Consider the following 22,474-nt stretch of genomic DNA (forward strand, 5'->3'; position numbering starts at 1 on the left):
GAACTCCTACTTGAGTAGGTTGAATGAGGATGTGCCGAATGAGTGTCCGGCATGCGGAGAGACCCCACATGACTCGAAACATCTCTTCGCATGCGCGGAAAACCCGACAGCCCTAACGGCCTTGTCCATGTGGACAAACCCCACAGAAGCTGCACGCTTCGTAGGGTTGCCGTTAGTGGAACTTGACGACAACGACTGAGATACCAACCGCCTGGGCGGGGTTGTTGTAGCCGCTACAACAACAACAACAACAACAACCCGAAAATCTTCGGAGTTACCTTCGACAGTCTGCTCTACTTCTCGGCGCATACAACCGCAATTGTCAACAAAGTACAGAGCCGCAACAATGTCCTCAAGTCGCTGGCCGGCAGCACTTGGGGCAAAGATAAAGAAACATTGTTGGCAACATACAAGGCAATTGGCCGGCCGGTTCTGAACTACGCAGCGCCCGTATGGTCGCCGGGGACTAGCAGGACGCAGTGGATGAAGCTGCAGACCTGCCAAAACACGGCATTACGAACTGCGACAGGATACCTCCTGATGCCGCCTCAACACCACCTTCACGACGAGGCCCAGATGCTCCCAGTAAAGGAGCATAACATAATGCTCTGCAAGCAGTTCCTCACTGAGAGCCACAGACGTGCCCATCCCAGCGGGCAACTGCTCGCGGAAGAGCCCTCGCCACGGCACGTCAGGAGGCATCTTTACGAACTGACAGACGAAGTCCAGAGATATATTAAACAACCTCTGGATCCGTCAACCTACCGACAGGCCCTGAACGGCATTCACAGGGAATCAGTCTCAAGTTATGTAGACTCCCACCCTGTGAATGCCGTTCTAGGCACACAACCACCGGACGTGGACGGGACAGAACTTTGTCTGCCTCGGGGGACCCGCACTACAATAGCCCAACTTCGCTCTGGCTCAACAGCTACCTGAGCAGAATCAACGAGGATGTGCCCAACCAATGCCCGGCATGTGGAGAGTCGCCACATGACTGCCGGCACCTCTTCACATGCCCTGAGAATCCCACTCAGCTAACGCCCCTGTCCCTATGGACAGCCCCTCTGGAAGTAGAACACTTCCTGGGCATCCCCCTAGCTGAAATAGACGACAACGTTGATGAATGAACCGCCCCGAACGGGGCTTAGTAGCCGCTACAACACAACAACAACAAAAATCAATTACCGAAATTTATAACTCAAAGACCAGGCAGAGGGGGAATCTTACAGGATCGTAAGGTTACCGATTTGTTCATGCCTTACATGGAAAATAATCCGCAACACCCTTGACAAAAAAAAAATCTAAAAAATCAGCGGTAATTTTTAGCTATTTGAATCTTGCACTTTATTATTCTAAAATTAAACGCCCTGAACACATAGACTACAGCGCCTCCGAAAAGCCTCCCAGAACCTCTTTCTCTACCTATATTCCCTCAAGAGAGGACTGGGTAGGACGGAGTTACTAAGGCTTCCGGAAGGGTGTGATGGTGCATTTGTAATCGGCACTTCTTTATCCATCGCGTCAGAGTGCTTCTTAGGTACTTCTTCTAGTTTAGGTGCCGGGCAACAGTGACATCGCTGAAAACTGCGTAGCTGATGACCTGGCGTTGGAAAGGCCCCTTTAAAACGTTATCCCCAGATAAGAAGCAACTAAGGACGCCTCTCCTGCGGTACTCTCTTGGATGGCTGCGCCTAGTGTGAGCTCAGCGAGTGCTAGACTACCACGCAAACTTCGTACTCGCAATAATGAAATTTCATGCTTTACTAAATACCTAATAAAATGGACAAAAGAAAGTGATGCTCCTTTTGTGACATAAAACAGGGAAAGAAAATGTTTTTATAAGACATTTTAAAATACTTTTTGCAGGGCAAGTAACGAGTGACCCATCGTTACCCCTTAAAGGCGCCGAATACCACGTTACCTCTCAAGAGCTAGTGATGGGAGTTTTGACAGGCCATTGTGCGATTAATATTCACTCGGTAAGACTAGGAGTTTCAACTGATCCCTTTTGTATCAGCTGTCCAGAGGAAGATGAAGTGGAATCATCTTCACACTTTCTTTTGGGGTCCAACCTTCGCCAGGCTAATATCAAAGCATTTTGGCTCACTCTTCAGAACTAACGCTGAGATCGCAGGGATCGAAATTTGCCACATTAAAAATATGGTAATCGGCTCGCGGCGTTAACCCAACCCAACAATTTATACATTTTTTAACAAATCGTCCGCTATATTGGATCCGCCATTTTGAATTTTGGAAATGTATTTTAATATTCGAATTATGTGACGACGAAAATCCCTAATTACCGAATTTCATTGAAATCTGTCTAATACATTTGGAGTAAATACCAGGGGGGCCACTCTGTAATGCGATGCGATAGCAAAATTGCGAAAATTCGGAAGATTGCCACCCTGCAATGCGACAAGCGCATTGAAAATTTTTCCCCTTTTGCATTTTAGACACTTTGTAATGCGTAAACGAAAGCCAAACTGTTACTTCCATTGCGATTTGCGTTCGATAGCTCTACAGCTATCGCAATCTACAAACTGCGTTTAATAAAGGAAGATTTCGATATACATATCTCCTTTATGTAGGAAGCTAAATCCAATAAATTCTGTTACGGGTTTACATACCGATCACACAGCAGTGAAAATTCAAATTATCCATGAATTTCGGCTAAAGCTAAATCGTGGATATTCTTAATCGAATATAATCTACCTCTTTAGCAGAAAAAAAGGAAATTACCATAAAATCCATTTCCTGCTTATAACTCTGACTAGCATTTGAATTATTTTTTAGGTTTTGGAAATTTAATTTTGGGTATTTTAACGCCATGCGGGTTTACTAGTATTTTGATACTTTCTACGACAGCGGTCTTTGTGCGGTAATTAGTCGACAGTTGCGAAAAGAACGCGAATCAGTACTTGACACTTTTAACAACAGGCAACATTACCGTGTTATAATCGCAAATATTTCAAGTTCATTTCAAATTTAAAAGTACGTACCCTGTGCCCAACGCGTTATGGTCTTTGTTAGTCTTCTAGATGACCTTGCTCATCCGACTNAACAGTTGCGAAAAGAACGCGAATCAGTACTTGACACTTTTAACAACAGGCAACATTACCGTGTTATAATCGCAAATATTTCAAATTCATTTCAAATTTAAAAGTACGTACCCTGTGCCCAACGCGTTATGGTCTTTGTTAGTCTTCTAGATGACCTTGCTCATCCGACTATGTTACGTTATCAGTTTCGATAGCAATATTTCCTCAAAATTTTGGTGATCGCACAATCACCAATCCGATGAACTTAGCGGCTTCTTACTGAACATTGTCATTGTCTTCCTAAAATCAAATGTAGTTATGAAAGTTGAACATTGTATCATATTGTCTAATACTACTAATACTGCGTTTGTAATTTCTCGAAATCGTTTCATGAAATGTAATTAAAATACATGATATGGTGTTTATGCCGGCATTTTTAACTACGTTTCAGGAAATGATTTCGTGAAAAGACAAACACATAGACATAGACATAGACTGAATTGCCATTCCCGAGTTATCGCGGTTTTAAAAGCTGAAGGATTTGTATGCTTAACGCTCGTATATATACTATTTTTGGCAGTATATACTATTTTTGGCAGTATATACTATTTTTGGCAGAACTTCGGGTATTGTGTGTGTGTTTTTTAAAATCTGTAGCAAATGCACAAGCTTTTATTTATTATTCGAGAACAGCGAAACTTTAGTTATAAAATATTTTCCAATGAAATACATATGTATATTCAAAAATAACAAAGTTATTGAAAAAAATTTAAAAGAACCCAAAAAATACCCACTTGGTTCGGATAACAGGCTAACCTAATATTCACGCACGCCGCCAATTTACTGTCAAAAATTTCTCATGCACATGCAACTTGTATGAGATCAACCGAAATTGAACGGCGTGCGTATGAAGCTAACTAAATTTCCAATTTTTGTTCTGCCTGACATTTTGATTTGACGTTTCGCTCAATGAAATCAAATGCAAACGCATGCAAGTCAATTTCGGGTGACGCAAAAAAACAAATTCGACGGCATGCGTACCAAAACGCAAGCCGCGAATATTAGGTTAGCCTGTAATGCGGTATACTATTCCACATTACGATAACGTAGCTGTCATCGCCTATATAATGTTGCCTTGGCTCCACTTTCGGATTTCCCCTATGATTCAATAATAAAAGATTGTGTAATTTGTGACAGCTAAAATTTGACACTCCTTTATCTAGATTTGTATTTTGGAAGTAGGAGAAAGGGGAAGAATGTGATCGCCTTTTGCCAAAACGGTAGTAGAAAGGTACTAAAAAAGTGCGCAAAGTATACAATTAGAAGTAAAATGTGTATAATTAATTCGATGTGAATTTAAAATATATTTGGTTTTTTAATGGAAATACTAAACAATACGTATAAATATAGATTTTTAATTTAAGTTATTCGTCATTTCCTGGAACAAATCTAGAATACCGACCGTTCAGCTATGCAAAAACGAAAAATGCAGATCAATAGAACTTTTTACGCTCATTTCAACCATGCCAAAATTATTTAGCGCAGGTAAAATATAAAGACTTTTTTGAAGGTTAAAGTTAAATTTTTTGATTTTTTTTTTTNTTTGTTAGTCTTCTAGATGACCTTGCTCATCCGACTATGTTACGTTATCAGTTTCGATAGCAATATTTCCTCAAAATTTTGGTGATCGCACAATCACCAATCCGATGAACTTAGCGGCTTCTTACTGAACATTGTCATTGTCTTCCTAAAATCAAATGTAGTTATGAAAGTTGAACATTGTATCATATTGTCTAATACTACTAATACTGCGTTTGTAATTTCTCGAAATCGTTTCATGAAATGTAATTAAAATACATGATATGGTGTTTATGCCGGCATTTTTAACTACGTTTCAGGAAATGATTTCGTGAAAAGACAAACACATAGACATAGACATAGACTGAATTGCCATTCCCGAGTTATCGCGGTTTTAAAAGCTGAAGGATTTGTATGCTTAACGCTCGTATATATACTATTTTTGGCAGTATATACTATTTTTGGCAGTATTTCGGGTATTGTGTGTGTGTTTTTTAAAATCTGTAGCAAATGCACAAGCTTTTATTTATTATTCGAGAACAGCGAAACTTTAGTTATAAAATATTTTCCAATGAAATACATATGTATATTCAAAAATAACAAAGTTATTGAAAAAAATTTAAAAGAACCCAAAAAATACCCACTTGGTTCGGATAACAGGCTAACCTAATATTCACGCACGCCGCCAATTTACTGTCAAAAATTTCTCATGCACATGCAACTTGTATGAGATCAACCGAAATTGAACGGCGTGCGTATGAAGCTAACTAAATTTCCAATTTTTGTTCTGCGTGACATTTTGATTTGACGTTTCGCTCAATGAAATCAAATGCAAACGCATGCAAGTCAATTTCGGGTGACGCAAAAAAACAAATTCGACGGCATGCGTACCAAAACGCAAGCCGCGAATATTAGGTTAGCCTGTAAGCCGGTATACTATTCCACATTACGATAACGTAGCTGTCATCGCCTATATAATGTTGCCTTGGCTCCACTTTCGGATTTCCCCTATGATTCAATAATAAAAGATTGTGTAATTTGTGACAGCTAAAATTTGACACTCCTTTATCTAGATTTGTATTTTGGAAGTAGGAGAAAGGGGAAGAATGTGATCGCCTTTTGCCAAAACGGTAGTAGAAAGGTACTAAAAAAGTGCGCAAAGTATACAATTAGAAGTAAAATGTGTATAATTAATTCGATGTGAATTTAAAATATATTTGGTTTTTTAATGGAAATACTAAACAATACGTATAAATATAGATTTTTAATTTAAGTTATTCGTCATTTCCTGGAACAAATCTAGAATACCGACCGTTCAGCTATGCAAAAACGAAAAATGCAGATCAATAGAACTTTTTACGCTCATTTCAACCATGCCAAAATTATTTAGCGCAGGTAAAATATAAAGACTTTTTTGAAGGTTAAAGTTAAATTTTTTGATTTTTTTTTTTAATATTAATATCTTATGAACCACATAACCCATTAAAAAACTAATAACGTCACCATAAAAATAATCAGTTTATCTTTCAGCTGATAAACACAATTGAAATTGTTTTTTATATATTTAAACCAAAACCAGTAAAAAACGAACAAATGTTATTTTTTCATGAAATAACCTTTTTTGGAAATAAACTGCATGAATAATGGTGAATTTATATTATTTAGAAAGTACAAGCTATTATCTTTAATTCGATATACATATTTCATTATGATCTACTTTCGGGTTTTCAGAACTAAGTGATAAATAAAAAATATAAATAAACAAAGCATCTTATATCTTCTTTATTTTTAACCTGCGCCAAATAAATTTGGCACTTTTGGTTATTTTATAGCTAAACGGTCGCTATTCTAGACTTGTTCCAGAAAATTACGCAAACGAAGGCGATGCCAACGAATGTTTAGTATGAAGAATTTTTGGTTTTACTACTAATATAACTAAAAACTGTAGAGTGAGCAACATTCTGCACAAGTAAAGGAGCCGATTTTATGTGTGGGAGCGAGAAGACTGTTTTATTACAAAACCTTTCTATTATTGAATCATGGATTTCCCCTATTTTTAGCATCTAGAATAGAAATGAAGTTCAACTAATTAAAAGTCTACGTATGGAGGGTAATGTGGTATAGTAATACCTTAACCGACCTCTTGTGTACCACAATGACCGATTTTCAAAAATTCCAAACAAACTCACACAAAATCTAGAAAACATAAATTTTCTGTTATCCGAGGCTTTTGCAATATTAACAGTTTTTTCTTTCAAAATCAATTTTTTTAAACAAATAAAGTTGATTTCTTGCAGTTAAAAAAACTTTATTTTAATTTTGGATCACATGTTTTGTGCGACTTAAAGAAAACCAACTGGTTTTACTTCATATATGTATATATATGTATTATAACCCCGTTTTTTTAAAGTCATCATACGTTGAGGTAATAACAGTTATTGTAGACTTCCCAGATTTGAAGATAGCGACAACACCACATTACACTCTTATAACACAATACCCGAAGTTCCCCTAATACTTGTTAATGGATTCCTAAATTGATACTGCGGTTTGTTCGTGGAAATACGTTATAAATGCATATAGCATATACTGTTATGTAAAAACATAAGAGACACGACATCTTGACCAGTTTTGACTCTTCCTTTCGTTTGTTTAATGTTCATTAATTTTTTATTAAAGACTAGTTATTTATATAATACTTGGCATCATATAAATCCACATTTAGAGAAAACCAAAAAAAAGGTTCTTGAGCAACACCGTGCTCCAAACACCGTGCCAGACGCAGTTAAAATAATGATTTTTCTTTTTATTTTCGAAGTATCTCCTGTCATCAAACAAACAGTCAGCACATTCGTGCCTTGCAGGGGCGGGGGAAGACGTGGGTATGGTGGGTAGTACTAAAAATGTTTGGAAGAAAAACAAGTCCAATTTAAAATCCTGTTTTAACCACAGCTGAAGAGTATTTTCGGAAGATATATTATGAAATTTTTGACAAAGTTATTTGCTCCCTGAGAAGTAGATTTGATACTGAGGGCGTGTGTGAATCGGTAACAAAGTTCTATGGAGAATGCTGTTGAATAATATTTTTACTATGGTGAGACAGTTTTGCCAATCTGGTGTGTGAAATGAAATATTTTTGACAACAGTAACTTTTTGATAACCACAAATTTATGCGGAATAAAATATTACAAATTGAAGTGAAATTAACATAAGCTTTTATTTAACGAAAAATTACAGACATCAACAATCTTTGCGATTGTCAAAATTTTCTATGCATTTGTCAAAAATTTCACTAGCCTCATGAGCTACTAAAGTTTTATTCACCTCATAGTTGTCAAAAATTCACTCGCCGCGAACTTTGTTACCGACTTACATACTACGTTTATACGTAAGCTATTTGCAAATAAAAATAATTTGCAAATACCTAACTCACTGTTTATTCGATGATGAAAAATTCTTTTTTAATATTGCCTGATTATGAAAAGGCAATAATATGACCATCGAAAAAAGAAAATAAAGTTAAAAGTGGCAACGTCTTGATTATAAAAAGGCAATAAGATGACCATCGAAAAAGAAAATAAACCTAATAATGGCGGCGTCTTGCGCTTATTTGTAAATATTACCACTAATCAATACTTATTTGCGTGATTTAGTTATTTGCAAATAAAAAATTAACTCAGCGTTTATACGGCAAAGTTTACCATTTTTCAAATTGTTATTTGCAAATAATACGTGCGTACGCTCTGAATTGGCAACGTTTTATAAAACTTTAGAAAAGTTCATTCTTGGTGAGACAGTAGATTTGAAGAATATGTCACGTTCTTTAATAATGCCACGTTTTATAATTTTGGCGAATGCAAACTCAATAGCGATAAAGATATGGCTCTGTGCATAATAAGGCGTACAGAGCAAAATCCAAGATCCGTGAAAGACCTTGTGCAATTTGTTCGGGAAATTGTGTGCGGGGCTTGTTCCTTAATTGGGACGCTCCATCAGAATACTTGCTACAATTCCAGGGTCTTCATGCTCTAACGAGAGGAGCTGTCTGTTTTGAGTAAGGCGAAATATTATTTGCGCTCGACAATGCACCAAAAACGGCTCAACCATGTAGCAACATTGCATTCTTATCCATGAACTCGTGAACGACTCCATTTCTCGAAATTCAAAACGAATGGCCGTGTTTTCACTGCAGAAATACATTTCTTTTGATGAAATGATAATTTCCATGAAATATATACAGTGGCGATCAAAACCGAGTGCATGTACGACATTTTATTACTTACAGTAACATAATTTTTTAATAAGAAGCGGTTGCTTTGAAATTTTCAGCAATTGGTCCTTATTATCTAAGGAATAAAGCCTAGTATACAGAAAAACTAAACTTAAGAAAGAAACAAGCGATTCACAGCAAAACCGCAAGGCAACTCTATTGACTCAGTTTTGAACTTTTCTGTTGTTTTGTTTGTTTCATACGTCTGGAATGCAGCCACTGCATCTCTCAATTGAACAGGCTGCAAAGCGAACCCTCCTTAACTTTGCACGAGAGGGCTTCGGCAAAGGCGAGGTGTTATCATCCAGGAACAGGGACAAGCTAGGTACCCAGCTCCCCTGGCTTTGTTCCCCAGGGACGATATTAACAGAGAGGTGGTCTTCAAGAGAAATTTCAGGACCCTCACTTACAACAAGGCGACCTGGTGTACCTCTATTATGGAGTCACATATAGGCGAGCACAATACAGTGGCACACTGACGGCTCTAAAACACCCGCGGGGATTGGAGCAGGCGTGTACGGCCCTAGGCTGAAGCTTTCGGTGCCCCTGGGAACTTTCCCTAGCATCTTTCAAGCGGAGGTCTATGCCATCAGTATGTGCGCTGAGATTAACATTCACAGGAACTATAGGAATGAAAGGATACTTATACTAAGTGATAGCCAGGCGGCACTTAGGGCCCTCTCAGCATTCGAGTTCAAGTCCTCCTTGGTTTGGGAATGTATCGAGAGGCTCAATGCTCTGGCGGAGGTCAACGATATCCAACTAATGTGGGTACCAGGGCACATGGGGGTTGCAGGAAACGAAGAAGCTGATCATCTGGCCAGAACGGCCGCTTCCTCGGCCCCGATAGGACCTGAGCCCTTTCTGGCAGTAGGACCCAACACCATAAAGGAAATGCTCAGAAGGGACAACAGCAAACAGAGGGACTTGCACTGGCTTGGCACCATGGGCCAACTTCAGGCAAAAAGCTTATTAGGAGGTTACAATCTGTCAAGATACAGGCTTCTCATGGATCTCCCAAAAGAGAAACTAAGAATTATTACATGTTTTATGACGGGCCATTGTAGGCTCAGAGGGCACCTGCATAAACTAGGTATCTGGTCCAGCGACCTGTGTCGCTTTTGCGATGCAGCCAAGGTGACTCCTCTACACCTTATGGAATATGAGGCTGTTGCACGTAGGAGGCATAGGAGCATAGGGCACGTCTGGCCAAGAGAGGAGCACATACACTCACTGTCCCCGGGGTCTATTATGAAATTTATAGACACTTTGGGGCTGGTTGATGTGTTGTGATGAGCTAGGGGCACAATAGACCTACTGGTCGCAGTGCCATACCTAACCAACTATATATCTATCTATCTACATAGTGCGCGGAAATTTCAAATCCGTGTTTTAAATTAAGGCTCAATCTTTCAACTACACGGGTAAGTTGAAAGATTTTGATTTAGATCGCGCGTTTTCTTGCAATAACCCGAAATAAGTGGGCAAATAGGATAAGAGTACCCTCTGCTAAGTCGAGTTGGCACTGTGAAATTTGGAAGCCGCATTATTAATAAACTAGTTCTCCGGAAATTTAAATATTAGTGCTAAATTAAAATTAAGTCTTTTAACTACATATGTGAGTTGAAATATTTTGATTTTAATTGCGCGTTTTCATGTAATAAATCAAAACAACCTAGCTTCCATTAGGCTTATTAAGATTACTACCTGTTTCTTATTTGTTGTTTTGGACCTAAAATGAAAGGTTTAAACGTTTTATTACACCAAATTTCCTTTAAATAGTTATTAACTCACATTTTTGTAGTAGTTCCCTTTTAAAATGCCAGTGAAAATTCTCCCAGAATAACGAAATCAATTCTCCTCCTTTTTGACATTCGTAATACCTACTTTTTTCCCGAAATACATTTTCCCTTTTTCGAAGATCGTTTAGAATAGGAGAATAGGGAAAAGAGGTAAAATCTTCAGGGAATTTTTATTCATGATAGTAGGAAAGAGAAATGAGGAAAAATTCTTAGGGAGTTTCTGTTCAGAATCGGGCTGATAAAAAATCTGCAAAGTTTCATCTTAATTTTCAACTTTTTATTGATTTTCCAGAATTTTGTTTGTTTGTGAAGTTTAATAGCTCATTAAAAAATCGCGTTTATTAATAATTTCTGGCTGTATTAAGCATTTTTTTCCACACAAAAAAAAAATTTGGAATATATTTTGAATGGAAAAAAATGCATAACACAGTCAGAAAAAAAGTATTAACAACGAAAGAGATTTTTTACCAACTTAAAACTTGCACTTAATAAATTAACTAGACTTTAATGGGCCATCTCTAGTTAACTGTCGATTCTGAGTTAACTACGCACTGTGAAATTGGCCCTTATATTGTGATTGTTATATAATGAGTAGACTTTTGTGGAAAAATAGTAAACATTAAATAAACAAAAGAAAAAAGCGTTGTAAAATAGCCAAAATTTATCACGTTGCCAGCTTAATTACCGGATCGCAAGTGTATGTGTAAAGTATTAAAATCAGTAAGACCAATCAATGGCATTCAACACGAAGTAATTTTCAGTTAGGTGAACAAGTTAATTGTTTATCATGTTAATTTGTATTCTACATTCTTAATAATAACTTACATTTTAAATGATAATTTAGATCGTGCAACACGCGTGATGCAATGAGCGAACCTAAAACAGAAATTACATCTTAATGAGACAATTTAAAAACAATGGAAAGGGGTGTAAACTATTAAATTCAGTAAGACCAATCAATCGCATTCATCGTGTAAAAATTTTCAGTTAGGGGCGAAAGTTAATTGTTCATCATGTGAATTTGTATTCTAAATGTTTCATAATATTCACTTACATTTTAAGTGATAATTTAGATCGTGAGCACACCTGATGCAACGAGAGAACCTAAAAAAAAAAATATATTTGAATACCGCAATTTAAAAACAGAAAATGTTTGTCAACAATAAAAATCAGTAAGACCAATCAATCGCATTCAACATAAAATAATTTTCAGTTAGGGGCGAAAGTTATTTGTTCATCATGTGAACTTGTATTGTACATTTTTAATAATAACTTACATTTTAAATGATAATTTTGACCGTGGAACACGCGTGATGCAATGAGCGAACCTAAAACAGAAATTACATCTTAATGAGACAATTTAAAAACAATGGAAAGGGGTGTAAATTATTAAATTCAGTAAGACCAATCAATCGCATTCATCGTGTAAAAATTTTCAGTTAGGGGCGAAAGTTAATTGTTCATCATTTGAATTTGTATTCTGAATTTTTCATAATATTAACTTACATTTTATGTGATAATTTTTATCGTGGAACACGCCTGACGCAATGAGCGAACCTAAAAACAGAAATTTCATTTTAAGTTAATTGTTCATCATGTGAATTTGTATTCTAAATTTTTCACAATATTCACTTACATTTTAAGTGATAATTTAGATCGTGGGCACACCTGATGCAACGAGAAAACCTAAAAAAAATAAAAATTATATTTGAATACCGCAATTTAAAAACAGAAAATGTTTGTCAACAATAAAAATCAGTAAGACCAATCAATCGCATTCAACATGAAATAATTTTCAGTTAGGGGCGAAAGTTAATTGTTCATCATGTGAATTTGTATTGTACTTTTTTAATAATAACTTACATTTTAAATGATAATTTAGACTGTGGAACACGCGTGATGCAATGAGCGAACCTAAAAAGGAAATTACAATTTAATGAGGCAATTTAAAAACGAAAAAAAACGGGTGTAAATTATTAAATTCAGTAAGACCAATCAATCGCATTCATCGTGTAAAAATTTTCAGTTAGGGGCGAAAGTTAATTGTTCATCATTTGAATTTGTATTCTAAATTTTTCATAATATTAACTTACATTTTATGTGATAATTTTTATCGTGGAACACGCCTGACGCAATGAGCGAATCTAAAAAACAGAAATTTCTTTTTAAGTTAATTGTTCATCATGTGAATTTGTGTTCTACAGTTTTAATAATATTAACTTACATTTTAAATGATAATTTAGATCGTAGAACACGCGTGATGCAATGAGCGAACCTAAAAAGGAAATTACAATTTAACGAGGCAATTTAAAAACAGGTGTTAATTTCTATTGTACATTTTTCATAATATTAACTTACATTTTATGTGATAATTAAGATCGTGAAACACACCTGATGCAATGAGCGAACCTAGAAACAGAAATTATATTTCAATTAGGCAATTTATAAACAGGGAAAAAGATTAAATTAAATTAAAGACCAATAAATCGCATTCATCGTGTAAATATTTTCAGTTAGGGGTGAAGGTGGAGTCATCTCAGCACTTGCTCAGGTCTAAGGGCTCATCCGCAGTGGACCGCGTCATTCGTGGCCCCATGCTGCACAAACCGAACCGCCTCCACGGCACAAAAGAGTTACGATTAGCAACACAACACTAACTCCACCACCCCAGTAAGATCAATCAATCGCATTCATCGTGTAAAAATCTTCAGTTAGGGGCGAAAGTTAGTTCTTCATTGAAGCCTTAGGTTTAAAACTTACCCTATCTTTGGGCTTGCGCTTTAGATTATTTGTTGGCTCCAAAAAATGTATATAGTACATAGCATGAAATCCTCCGATTCTGTGAAATAAAGCCTTCTTTTACTAAATTTATGCATATAACTTAACGTTATAGTTTTGCTCAATGTTTCTAAATGTACCGATACGTAAAAGATTCTGAAATTATTTTACATACCTCTATGTGGAACTTTCGTGACCCAAATATTATGGCGAAAATGTCATAAAACTTATGGCCCTATTGATATGGCGACTGGTGTCTAGTTGCCGGTCTAGTGGCCATGCCTACCAGTATCGTACTTTGTATTATGTGTAGCGATTAATCTCAGTAGACAGAAAAGCGCAGACAACATCTGAATCTACTTTTTTGACATGTACATTGCGAAGTAATTGGCAACTTTCCAATGTGTTTTAACTATTTGTGTTAACAAATAAAAAAATTGTCATAAGGGGGTAAGAGAAGATTGCACTACTAGACTCAGTAGCCGACAGTCAGTAGCCAGTTGCCATACGTAATGCGAATTTGAGTAGATGGTTCCACATCAGCTATCAGTCGCCACACATAATAGGGCCATTAAACGATATAAATAAAGCGATGTTTTCTATATACTAATGTATTTTTAGTAAGCAGCCTTTAACACATTTGCACAGCATGAAAAATTGCAGTGAAGTTTACATTTAAAAGACTTATTTAACCTTATATCTACAATAATTGTAATGTATTGGAACTAAAAACGAATAAACTTGTGGTATCAAATAGTACAAAAATATAGAAAGCGCTATATTTAAGTATACAGATTCTTTCACCCGACTTCGCATTTAAATAACTGTTTTGAAAAAAAAAAAACCAAACTTTACTGAACATATTATGCAGTTACTTAATGAATACGAAAAATGAATCATTGAGGTGTAAGCTAAAATCCATTTTTACTCCTGGTCATCCTTTTCCCTATCTTTATCCTTTTTCTTCTTCTTTTTCTTTTCTTTCTTTTCTGACGCCTGTGTCTCTTCAGCATCAACACCCTGCGTGCTTTCTTCTGCAGCCTCTTTATCTGATTTGTGTTTCTTCTTCTTTTTCTTTTCACTCTTTTCCACACCAGCATTTGTCACTACTGCGGTATTTTCATCTTGGCTAGATGCACTAAGTTTGCGCTAGAATTACAACAAAAAGGAAACCGATTTTTGTTTATTTATATTTTTAGGTAGATATGACATTACGCCTTACCTTTTTACCCTCTTCTGCACTGGCACCATTTGTTGGTGCACTTTGCGGTGCTACGGCTGGCGCTGGTTTGTTTGCACTGTAATCAACGAAACCAGTTAGCCACTCTTTTGGAGTATTTTCATTCGGGCGGCCATATTTGTCCAATTTCCCTGCCGTTATCAGCGCTTTCTTTGCCGATGCCTTTGGTCCCAAACCCCATTTACGCGGGTAAGTATCTCTCTCCATTATAACTCGTTTAATCTTTGCCACGACACCGTGATCACATGATGCCATTGTTGCTGTAGTCATCTGTGCGATTGCTAAACATATCGCCTCACCTTTAGTAGTTACGATGACAATTTCTTGATCTATCTCTATACCATCTTCGTAGCGTAAAACACCAGGTAACATAATTTTGGCACCATAACACACGGCATTCACCTGGAAATTTCGAACATGAATATTTATAAAATGATTGGTATATATGAACATATTTCAGGAATTTTTTGCATATTTATAGTTTTAACTGTATTCCGAATAATCTTTGTTGCAATGTAGGTGGAAGTCATTGCCACATACACACATCGAAATAGTATTTCTGTTCCCAATCATAGTCACAGGAAGAACTGAGAATATTTTCCCTGCCGGCTTATATCATGGGGTAGCATGGAGTACTAGAATGTTGTATGTAGGTGAACAAAGCGTTTTCAAGACACGTATGTTATATGTACGTGGGCAATGCGTCCGAGAACGATTTCCGCGACCCTTTGATTGACAATATCCACGTACTTTTGAATTAATGCACGAAAATGAATGGAGTACTTTGCATTCAAATTAGTCAGTTAATGGAAGTATATGCCAAAAAATCTTTATTTCAAATCAAGGTCATCAACAGGGAACGGATTTTATGGAAATTGCCTTTTTTTCTGCTAAAAAGATAGATTATATTCGATTAAGAATGTCCACGATTTAGCTTTCCCTGATTCCATATATACACATTTGATGTAGCCTTTTTTTGCCTTTTTTAAGATATTTGCCTTTTTTCTGCCTATTACACCTTTAAAAAGTGATTATGGCGAGGAAAAAGCCCTTATTCCTGATAATATAAAAGTTTCAAACGTTCCAAAATAATGTCTTTCGTTCATGCTTCGCCTGCTTCAGGCAGGCGCAGAGCGAAACTTATGTACAAGCAGCGCTGTGCCCAAAGCGAAATTAATGTATGTATGTACAAGCAGAGCTGCGTTAAAACAAACAAACACTATACAACGTGTATTTCGTTTGGCAACTGTTTTTGTTTTTTACTTCAAAATGCTGCTTGCTGCGATATCGGCACATGCTCACTGTAGGCTTCTGGGTGTGGCATACATACATACATTGATCTTCAGCTTTTCCTTTATTTCATAAATATAAGTTTATTAAAAAAGCAGTTGGCGCTGCGCAGCAGAAACCTTATTTTACATCGCTGTAGTAGCATACAGAATAAATAACAGCGAAGAAATGTGTGTTTCGCTTCATACAAATGCAACAAGCAGATCAACATTCAATCAATTGAGTTATGGTCTGATTGTGGCAACTTAACGTAACTTACGGCTCTCTCTTCAAAATTCTGTTAAATGGGTGTTGCTTATAATTGAACAGCAGAAACTTAACCTAACTTAATGCCACGTTGAAATCTGTTTCATTTTGATTATCTAATACTACGTTTATACGCTCGTATTATTTGCAAATAACTAAATCACGCAAATAAGTACTTATTAGTGGTACTATTTGCAAATAAGCGCAAGACGCCGCCATTCTTAGGTTTATTTTCTTTTTCGATGGTCATCTTATTAACCCTTAGCCACCTAACGTCTTTTTTATACACTCTACCTCCTAACGTCGGCCAAGGTGGCCCGTTACTTAATTTTAGTGTTTAAAGTATAAATATAATAATAAAACACGGAAAAACCGCACATAACTCTTTTGTACCTTTTATTTAATTAATATTAACAAAAAATTAACTTAAAAGAAGTTTCATNGCACTATTCTGTTATTTCAAAGATTTTTTTTTATATTTAGTAACGAAATTCCACTTTGTATAAGCCAAAAACTCAGCCTTTAACGCACTTGCTAATTTATCAACTTCGCGAAAACAATGTGCCGAATTCCCATGGTGCCCAATAATTAGACATACAGTATCGCTCATATCTATAGCACGCAATTTCAAAGTGATATTGTGTGCCACATATGCTTATTTATTTATTTTTAAGAATTTTCAATTAAAATACAGTTCTTTCTCTAACAAACCCCATATAAACCCAAGTTTAACAATTTGTAGAAAACTTCAAAAAAATGGCAACAAATTTTCACCTAAGTTTCAAACTTTTTTCTCGGAAGTGTTTGAATTTTTCTGAATACACAGTTTTATAGCCCAATCAATTTTAGTCTGATAATGTGCAAGTTTCAAGTGACTAAAAGTTACCGTTGATTTTTTTTAGAATTTTTGTTGTTGTTGTTGTTGTTGTAGTTGTTGTAGCGGCTACAACAACCCCGCCCAGGTCGGTTGGTATCTCAGTCGTTGTCGTCAAGTTCCACTAACGGCAGCCCTAGGAAGCGTGCAGCTTCTGCGGGGTTGGTCCACAAGGCCGTTAGGGTTGTCGGGTTTTCCGGGCATGCGAAGATGTTTCGAGTCATGTGGGGTCTCTCCGCTTGCCGGACACTCATTTGGCACATCCTCATTCAATCTACTCAGGTAGGAGTTTAACCTGCTGCAGTAGCCGGAGCGAAGTTGTGCAAGTGTCGTTCGCGTTTAGGTTGGCGAAGTATCTCAGAATTATTTTCGCCAAAGGTGTTGCGATTTTCATCCATATACAAATAAATTGAGTTTATTGTTTTCGCGAAGTTGATAAATTAGCAAGTGCGTTAAAGGCTGAGTTTTTGGCTTATACAAAGTGGAATCTCGTTACTAAATATAAAAAAAAAATCTTTGAAATAACAGAATAGTGTGAAGTATTTAAAAATGCCTAAAGCTAAAAGAAATTTGTCAAGACAAACGGCCCGTAATCGGAGAAGAGTAGCAGCGGCGCAAATAGAAACGATGCCTGTAATCGGAGTTAGATCTGCGTTTATTTATCGACCTCAAAACAATTATATATGTATGTAGGTGATTTTTATAATAAAAGTCTATCTACACATATCAGTGCCGTATCTATCAGTGTCAGTGAAAAATATAATATCGTTGCCCCAGTCCCAAATAGAGTTGTCCAGACCGTCCGGCACAATGCCGTTTTTTACCGTCATTGCTGCTTCAGTGTTCGTTCCGCAATTTGTTTATACACTCTAAAAACTGCATGTAAAACTGCTACTGAAAAGTGTTTATTTTCAAACAAAATCTTTGTAAGTATACGCATAAGATGTTCAAGACTGGATTTTTGAACATGAGATGTTTGAAATACACACACCAAATGTCTATAATTGCAAATGTTTTTAACGCAAAAATACAGTCCCTTTAAAAAATAAAAATTAAGTACTTTTGATGTAATTTTGCTCTATGCGACAAATTTGGTATGTAAAAGTAAACAGGCAGTTTTTAATTTTATTAACACGGTGTCTAAATTTGCACACATTAGGAGAGGAAACTGGCAACCTCTCTTAATATGCGTTAATTCCAAAACAAAAAACGTTTAGAACAAATTTTAAACATTTTATGTGTAAACTGTGTAATTGTGAACACTAAGAAAATTCTATGGAAATGTTTGTAGTTAAGTTTAACTAATGATTTAACTATATTTTAAAATGGTTAAATTAACTGCCCAAAGGCCAAATTCATAGTGCTTTATTAAAAATCTAAAGTTAACTGCCGATTCTGAGTTAACTACGCACTGTGAATTTGGCCTTAAATGTTTAGAATTCGACAAACAAATTTCAAATTTGTTCTACGCCACACATATGGTAAGTAAAAGTTAAAAAGCAGTATTTAAGTTGATTAACATGGTGTGCAAATTTGCATACATTAAGAGAGGAAACTGGTTACCTTTTTTAATATGCTTAAATTTAAACAAAAATTTTTTAGAGCGAAGTTAATTCGGCAAAGATTTCTTTGTGTATTTCACTCACGAGCTGACGGTATTCTATTGCAAGTTTTGTTTGATATGGAGGGAAAATTAATCGAGTGGGTACGGAATTATCCAGAATTATATATTTTGGCAATAATTGCCAAATTATCCAGAATTATATAATTTGGCAATAATTGCCAATTGATCATTAGTAAAATAAATCATCTTGGTTTCAATGAACTTTATTTTACTGAAAGTACCGGCCGACATACTACGGATGTGTGTGAATTGGTATCACTGATCGATGATGATTGGCAATGATACTGAACTGGTACGGCATTGATTTGTGAAGATAGATCTTAACTTTTATTATTATTACCAATCGATTACAACACGTACATGTACTAGGGTTACAATTGCCGGCAAGATGAATTATGGATACTAATAAAGGCAAAATTCTTCCCCAGAGAAGTTTTCCCAATTGAGTTTCAATGCGGTTTCCCCTTAGCTTTGATGCAAAATTACTCATGAGGCGTCGCGAAGTACGCCGGGTATTTGCTAGTATAAAATAAAGCAAGTGAAGATAAAACAAAGTTAAATTAAATATATAAATCAAATAAAATAAAAAAATATAAAATAAATAATAAAAACAAAAAAAAATTTCGCAATCGCTCCAGCCGAGGATCGAACCTGGCAGCTACATGCTTGCCACCCGCAACTCTCACCACTCGGCTACCACGGACAGGAAACTCGCCGCTTTGTTTGCTAACTTGTACAAAAGACAACAGCTGGCCGTTTTTACCAGTGTTGTACCAGTGTTCCCTGATCTGAGTTAATTCCCAAAAATTTCGTGCATTTTTTCGGCTGCTTATGCTCATTTTAAAAAGAGGAAAATGCATGAGTTAAAGCAAATAAAGGCTTGTTATGCAAATAATCGATCCCGTTTGTCTACCGTATTAACCACAGGAGATAGCAGTCTCCAATTTTCGTAAGTGTATTCATGTTTGTCAACATTTGATGTTATACTCTGGCATTATTTAGAAATAAAAGGAGATTGACATTTTTGCATCAATGCGTTTAAGAAACAGACATACCTTCAGACTAAAGTTAATTTTTTTTTGTAAAACATTTAACCACTTAACTCTTACCACAAGGTTCATCTAATTTCATTAAAAGTGGATTCAGAAGTATTAAAATTTACTACAAAAATTATACAAAAAAATTTAATAGGAATAGGAGGAAGCCTCCAATCAAACCGTAGCGCGTTATATGTTAATTTATAAATATGCCTGTTTTACCAGAAAATCTAAAAATAAGTTTTATTTACAGTCCAGTGTTATCCACAACTAAGATGCTTACCGAACTATCTTTCATAATGATACGCTTGTGGTTTACAAGTAAGCCTTCCAAAGGTTTAATTACCCGCCGAAGCATAGTCTCATCCTTGTGATTTTCATACAGGTACATAGCATCTAATACATCATGCATGGTGACCATACCATCGCGTTCAGACTGTATTCCCGAACGTACACGTCTCAATTCCAACATTTGTCCTCCCACGCCTAAGACTAGGCCTAAATGCACGCACATGGTTCGAATGTAAGATCCAGCCTCACAGCTAACCCAAAAAACACCTTTAGAATACGAGGCAAATCAAGAGGAAAAGATCGTCTTAACGATAAATGTACATGTATTGCACTTAGCAGTGCAACCGAATTAATATAGCATTTTTATTTTGTTAAAGCAGAGGAAAATAACACCACTTATATGGAGATGTGCTGTTATATCCATGTGACCAATGCCATTCGATTAACGATTTTTAAAAAATTTTTGTTTGTGCAGCACTCACCCATATTTCGCGCTTCATCATAGTCTAGTAGTTTGCTATCGTAAACAGTACGCACCCGCAACTGCCTTTTCACTGCAGAAATTAAGGGTGGTCGTTGAAAAAGAGCACCACGTAACTTTTCCAAGCCTTGACGAACTTTAGCCACCGATTCGACTGGCGAATGTAATTTGAAGATAGCTACATACTCTTTGCCAGCACTCTGTTGTGATTTAACTAGCCGCGTGGCACGATCAATACATACAATGAGACAGCCTAGAACAATACATTAGTTATACGAATGATGTATACGACTGCCTTTTAAGCAAAACAAAATGTATATTGTCGTTTAAAGTACAAAACCGCGTATCAACAAAACGCAGAACCGCGTATCAACAAAATGCAAAACCACGTATGTGAAGTTGAATAAATTATTTTCTAAAGAGTAAACACAACTATATTTTAAAGGGTTCTCTTTTTTATAAAGAAATCGCATTTCTGGCTAGTATATTTCAGGACGAATGTGAAAGGATTGAGCCGAGCAGTTACGCGGTTCCCACGACAGTCGGGTCTACGTAACCGGAACGACCCAGATTTATATCTGGCCAAGGACTGTCACTCCAGCAACACTTCCCAAAGTCTTTGGGGAATTTTTATGCTGCTACCGCCGGTTTTGCAGAATGACGATATACGGTTTTGTACTTTAAACGACGATATGAACATACCAGTGACTTTCGGATCGAGAGTGCCAGAGTGCCCAGTTTTCTCAACCTTCAAAATTTTTTTTATCCATGCGACTACTTCATGTGAACTGGGGTTAGATGGTTTATCTAAATTAATGAAGCCGGACTTCATATACTCCTTAATATCTCTATTCAGTGGAGAGGAACCATGTGGTAATGGTGTATAGTGGTTTGTTCGTACGTTCAACTTGTCAAAACTTTTCAATAGCAATGGCCATTGTGAAGCATCTAACTTGGCCGTTTTTTCCGATGGTTTCACCGAAAAGTCACCAGTTTTCTGCAAAACACCAATATCATCCAAATCAATAGGTTCTTCCTTGATTTTTTTCTTTTTCTTTTCCTTCTTGATTTCTGAAAGTAATTTTATAGAAACCACGAGGCATAGGCATTTTAAAAATGGGTGTAAAATAAAGAGAAAACTATGTACATTCAATTTAATAATCGAAGCAGCGATATATGAGCATTTTACGTTTCCTAATTTTACTTACCGATATCCGCCATAATTCCTAGATTCAAATATAAAATTTAGAAGCAACACGAGACACGTTTTTGGGAGCAAGACGTTCGGCGCGTAAAAGAAAGGTTAGACTTGAAAACTGTCAAAACGTAGGGTTGCAAAAAGTTGTTAAGCACGTGGTCCGTTTAAGCTAACTTTACATGAGGCAATTTTTTGACAGACCTAATCGCCCGCATAAGTTGACTTGTTGTCTACTTTGAGGCAGGCAATTTTTGAATAACCATTTACACGAGCGCCTTTTCTTGGGCAATGTTGATTCGCCTAGAAAATCAGCGTTGGCTGCCCCCAACTTCATTGGAACGATTAGTTGAAAGGCCGTTCAAACCAGGCGATTCCTGAATGAAAAACAAAAGATCAAGCAGGAACAAATAAATACGAAGTAGATTTTTTGAGCCGGTTCTACGACATCTTGTTTCGCTGGAAAACGACCGAAAAGTAAACAAAGTAAAGAAAACAACGAAAATCAAACATAGCCAAAATTATTGTCAGCCACTTTAAGCACACAATTTAGGTAAAATTAATCATTAAGGGCCGGTTACTCAATGTCTGGTTAACACTAATCTCCGGTAAAACATCGTTATCGACGTTACCAACTCCATGTTATATGCATGATGTCGAAAACGTCGATAATGATGTTTAAACGGAGATTAGTGTTAACCACATATTGAGTAAACGGCCCTAA

General features: G+C 36.4%; 2 protein-coding genes and 1 long non-coding RNA gene across 6 annotated transcripts in view; all 3 read right to left on the bottom strand.

Moving 5' to 3' along the window:
* Positions 1–3,076, bottom strand: part of LOC108368870 (uncharacterized) — a 5,338-nt gene extending 2,262 nt beyond the window's left edge. The window contains exon 1 of the long non-coding RNA XR_001848429.1: positions 3,006–3,076. This is a non-coding gene — a long non-coding RNA (uncharacterized LOC108368870). The remainder of the gene's footprint in view (positions 1–3,005) is intronic.
* A 1,664-nt stretch (positions 3,077–4,740) lies between these two features.
* On the bottom strand, positions 4,741–13,861 carry LOC108368868 (uncharacterized). 3 transcript variants are annotated; one of them, XM_017623811.1, is made up of 8 exons: positions 13,053–13,861; positions 12,919–12,969; positions 12,558–12,608; positions 12,331–12,380; positions 12,201–12,251; positions 11,972–12,022; positions 11,520–11,570; positions 4,741–4,791 (listed from the first exon to the last, which is right to left on the bottom strand). In XM_017623811.1, coding segments are annotated over exons 1-8 (309 nt in total). In that variant the 5' UTR covers positions 13,055–13,861; the 3' UTR covers positions 4,741–4,789. The 3 variants fall into 3 exon arrangements, with proteins under 3 accessions (XP_017479300.1, XP_017479302.1, XP_017479301.1); XM_017623812.1 differs by lacking the exon at positions 4,741–4,791 and adding an exon at positions 11,749–11,798 and having other exon boundaries at positions 11,547–11,570; XM_017623813.1 differs by lacking the exons at positions 12,201–12,251; positions 12,331–12,380 and adding an exon at positions 11,749–11,798.
* A 206-nt stretch (positions 13,862–14,067) lies between these two features.
* Nop60B (dyskerin pseudouridine synthase 1 Nop60B) lies at positions 14,068–21,874 on the bottom strand. Of its 2 annotated transcripts, XM_017623809.1 has the most exons (6): positions 21,764–21,874; positions 21,258–21,626; positions 20,557–20,808; positions 20,067–20,341; positions 14,695–15,114; positions 14,068–14,621 (listed from the first exon to the last, which is right to left on the bottom strand). In XM_017623809.1, the coding sequence occupies exons 1-6, from the start codon at positions 21,774–21,776 to the stop codon at positions 14,397–14,399; spliced, it is 1,554 nt and encodes a 517-aa protein (XP_017479298.1). In that variant the 5' UTR covers positions 21,777–21,874; the 3' UTR covers positions 14,068–14,396. The 2 variants fall into 2 exon arrangements, with proteins under 2 accessions (XP_017479298.1, XP_017479299.1); XM_017623810.1 differs by lacking the exons at positions 14,068–14,621; positions 14,695–15,114 and having other exon boundaries at positions 20,063–20,325.
* Between the last annotated feature and the right edge of the window lie 600 nt (positions 21,875–22,474).

The sequence above is a fragment of the Rhagoletis zephyria genome, unplaced genomic scaffold, assembly GCF_001687245.7.
Source record: "Rhagoletis zephyria isolate East Lansing unplaced genomic scaffold, Rhagoletis_zephyria_1.1 Rzeph_scaffold_03369, whole genome shotgun sequence".
Classification (NCBI taxonomy): Eukaryota; Metazoa; Arthropoda; class Insecta; order Diptera; family Tephritidae; genus Rhagoletis; species Rhagoletis zephyria.

What these genes read in the sequence shown, in the direction of transcription:
- LOC108368868 (XM_017623811.1), bottom strand. An exon ending in TCTAAATTATCACTTAAAAT is followed by an intron (nt 12,252 to 12,330) that starts GTAAGTGAATAT and finishes TTCTGTTTTTAG; the next exon opens with GTTCGCTCATTGCGTCAGGC. An exon ending in TAAAAATTATCACATAAAAT is followed by an intron (nt 12,023 to 12,200) that starts GTAAGTTAATAT and finishes TTTCTGTTTTAG; the next exon opens with GTTCGCTCATTGCATCACGC.
- Nop60B (XM_017623809.1), bottom strand. An exon ending in TCATTATGAAAGATAGTTCG is followed by an intron (nt 15,115 to 20,066) that starts GTAAGCATCTTA and finishes CGAAATTTCCAG; the next exon opens with GTGAATGCCGTGTGTTATGG. An exon ending in GTGCAGAAGAGGGTAAAAAG is followed by an intron (nt 14,622 to 14,694) that starts GTAAGGCGTAAT and finishes TTGTAATTCTAG; the next exon opens with CGCAAACTTAGTGCATCTAG.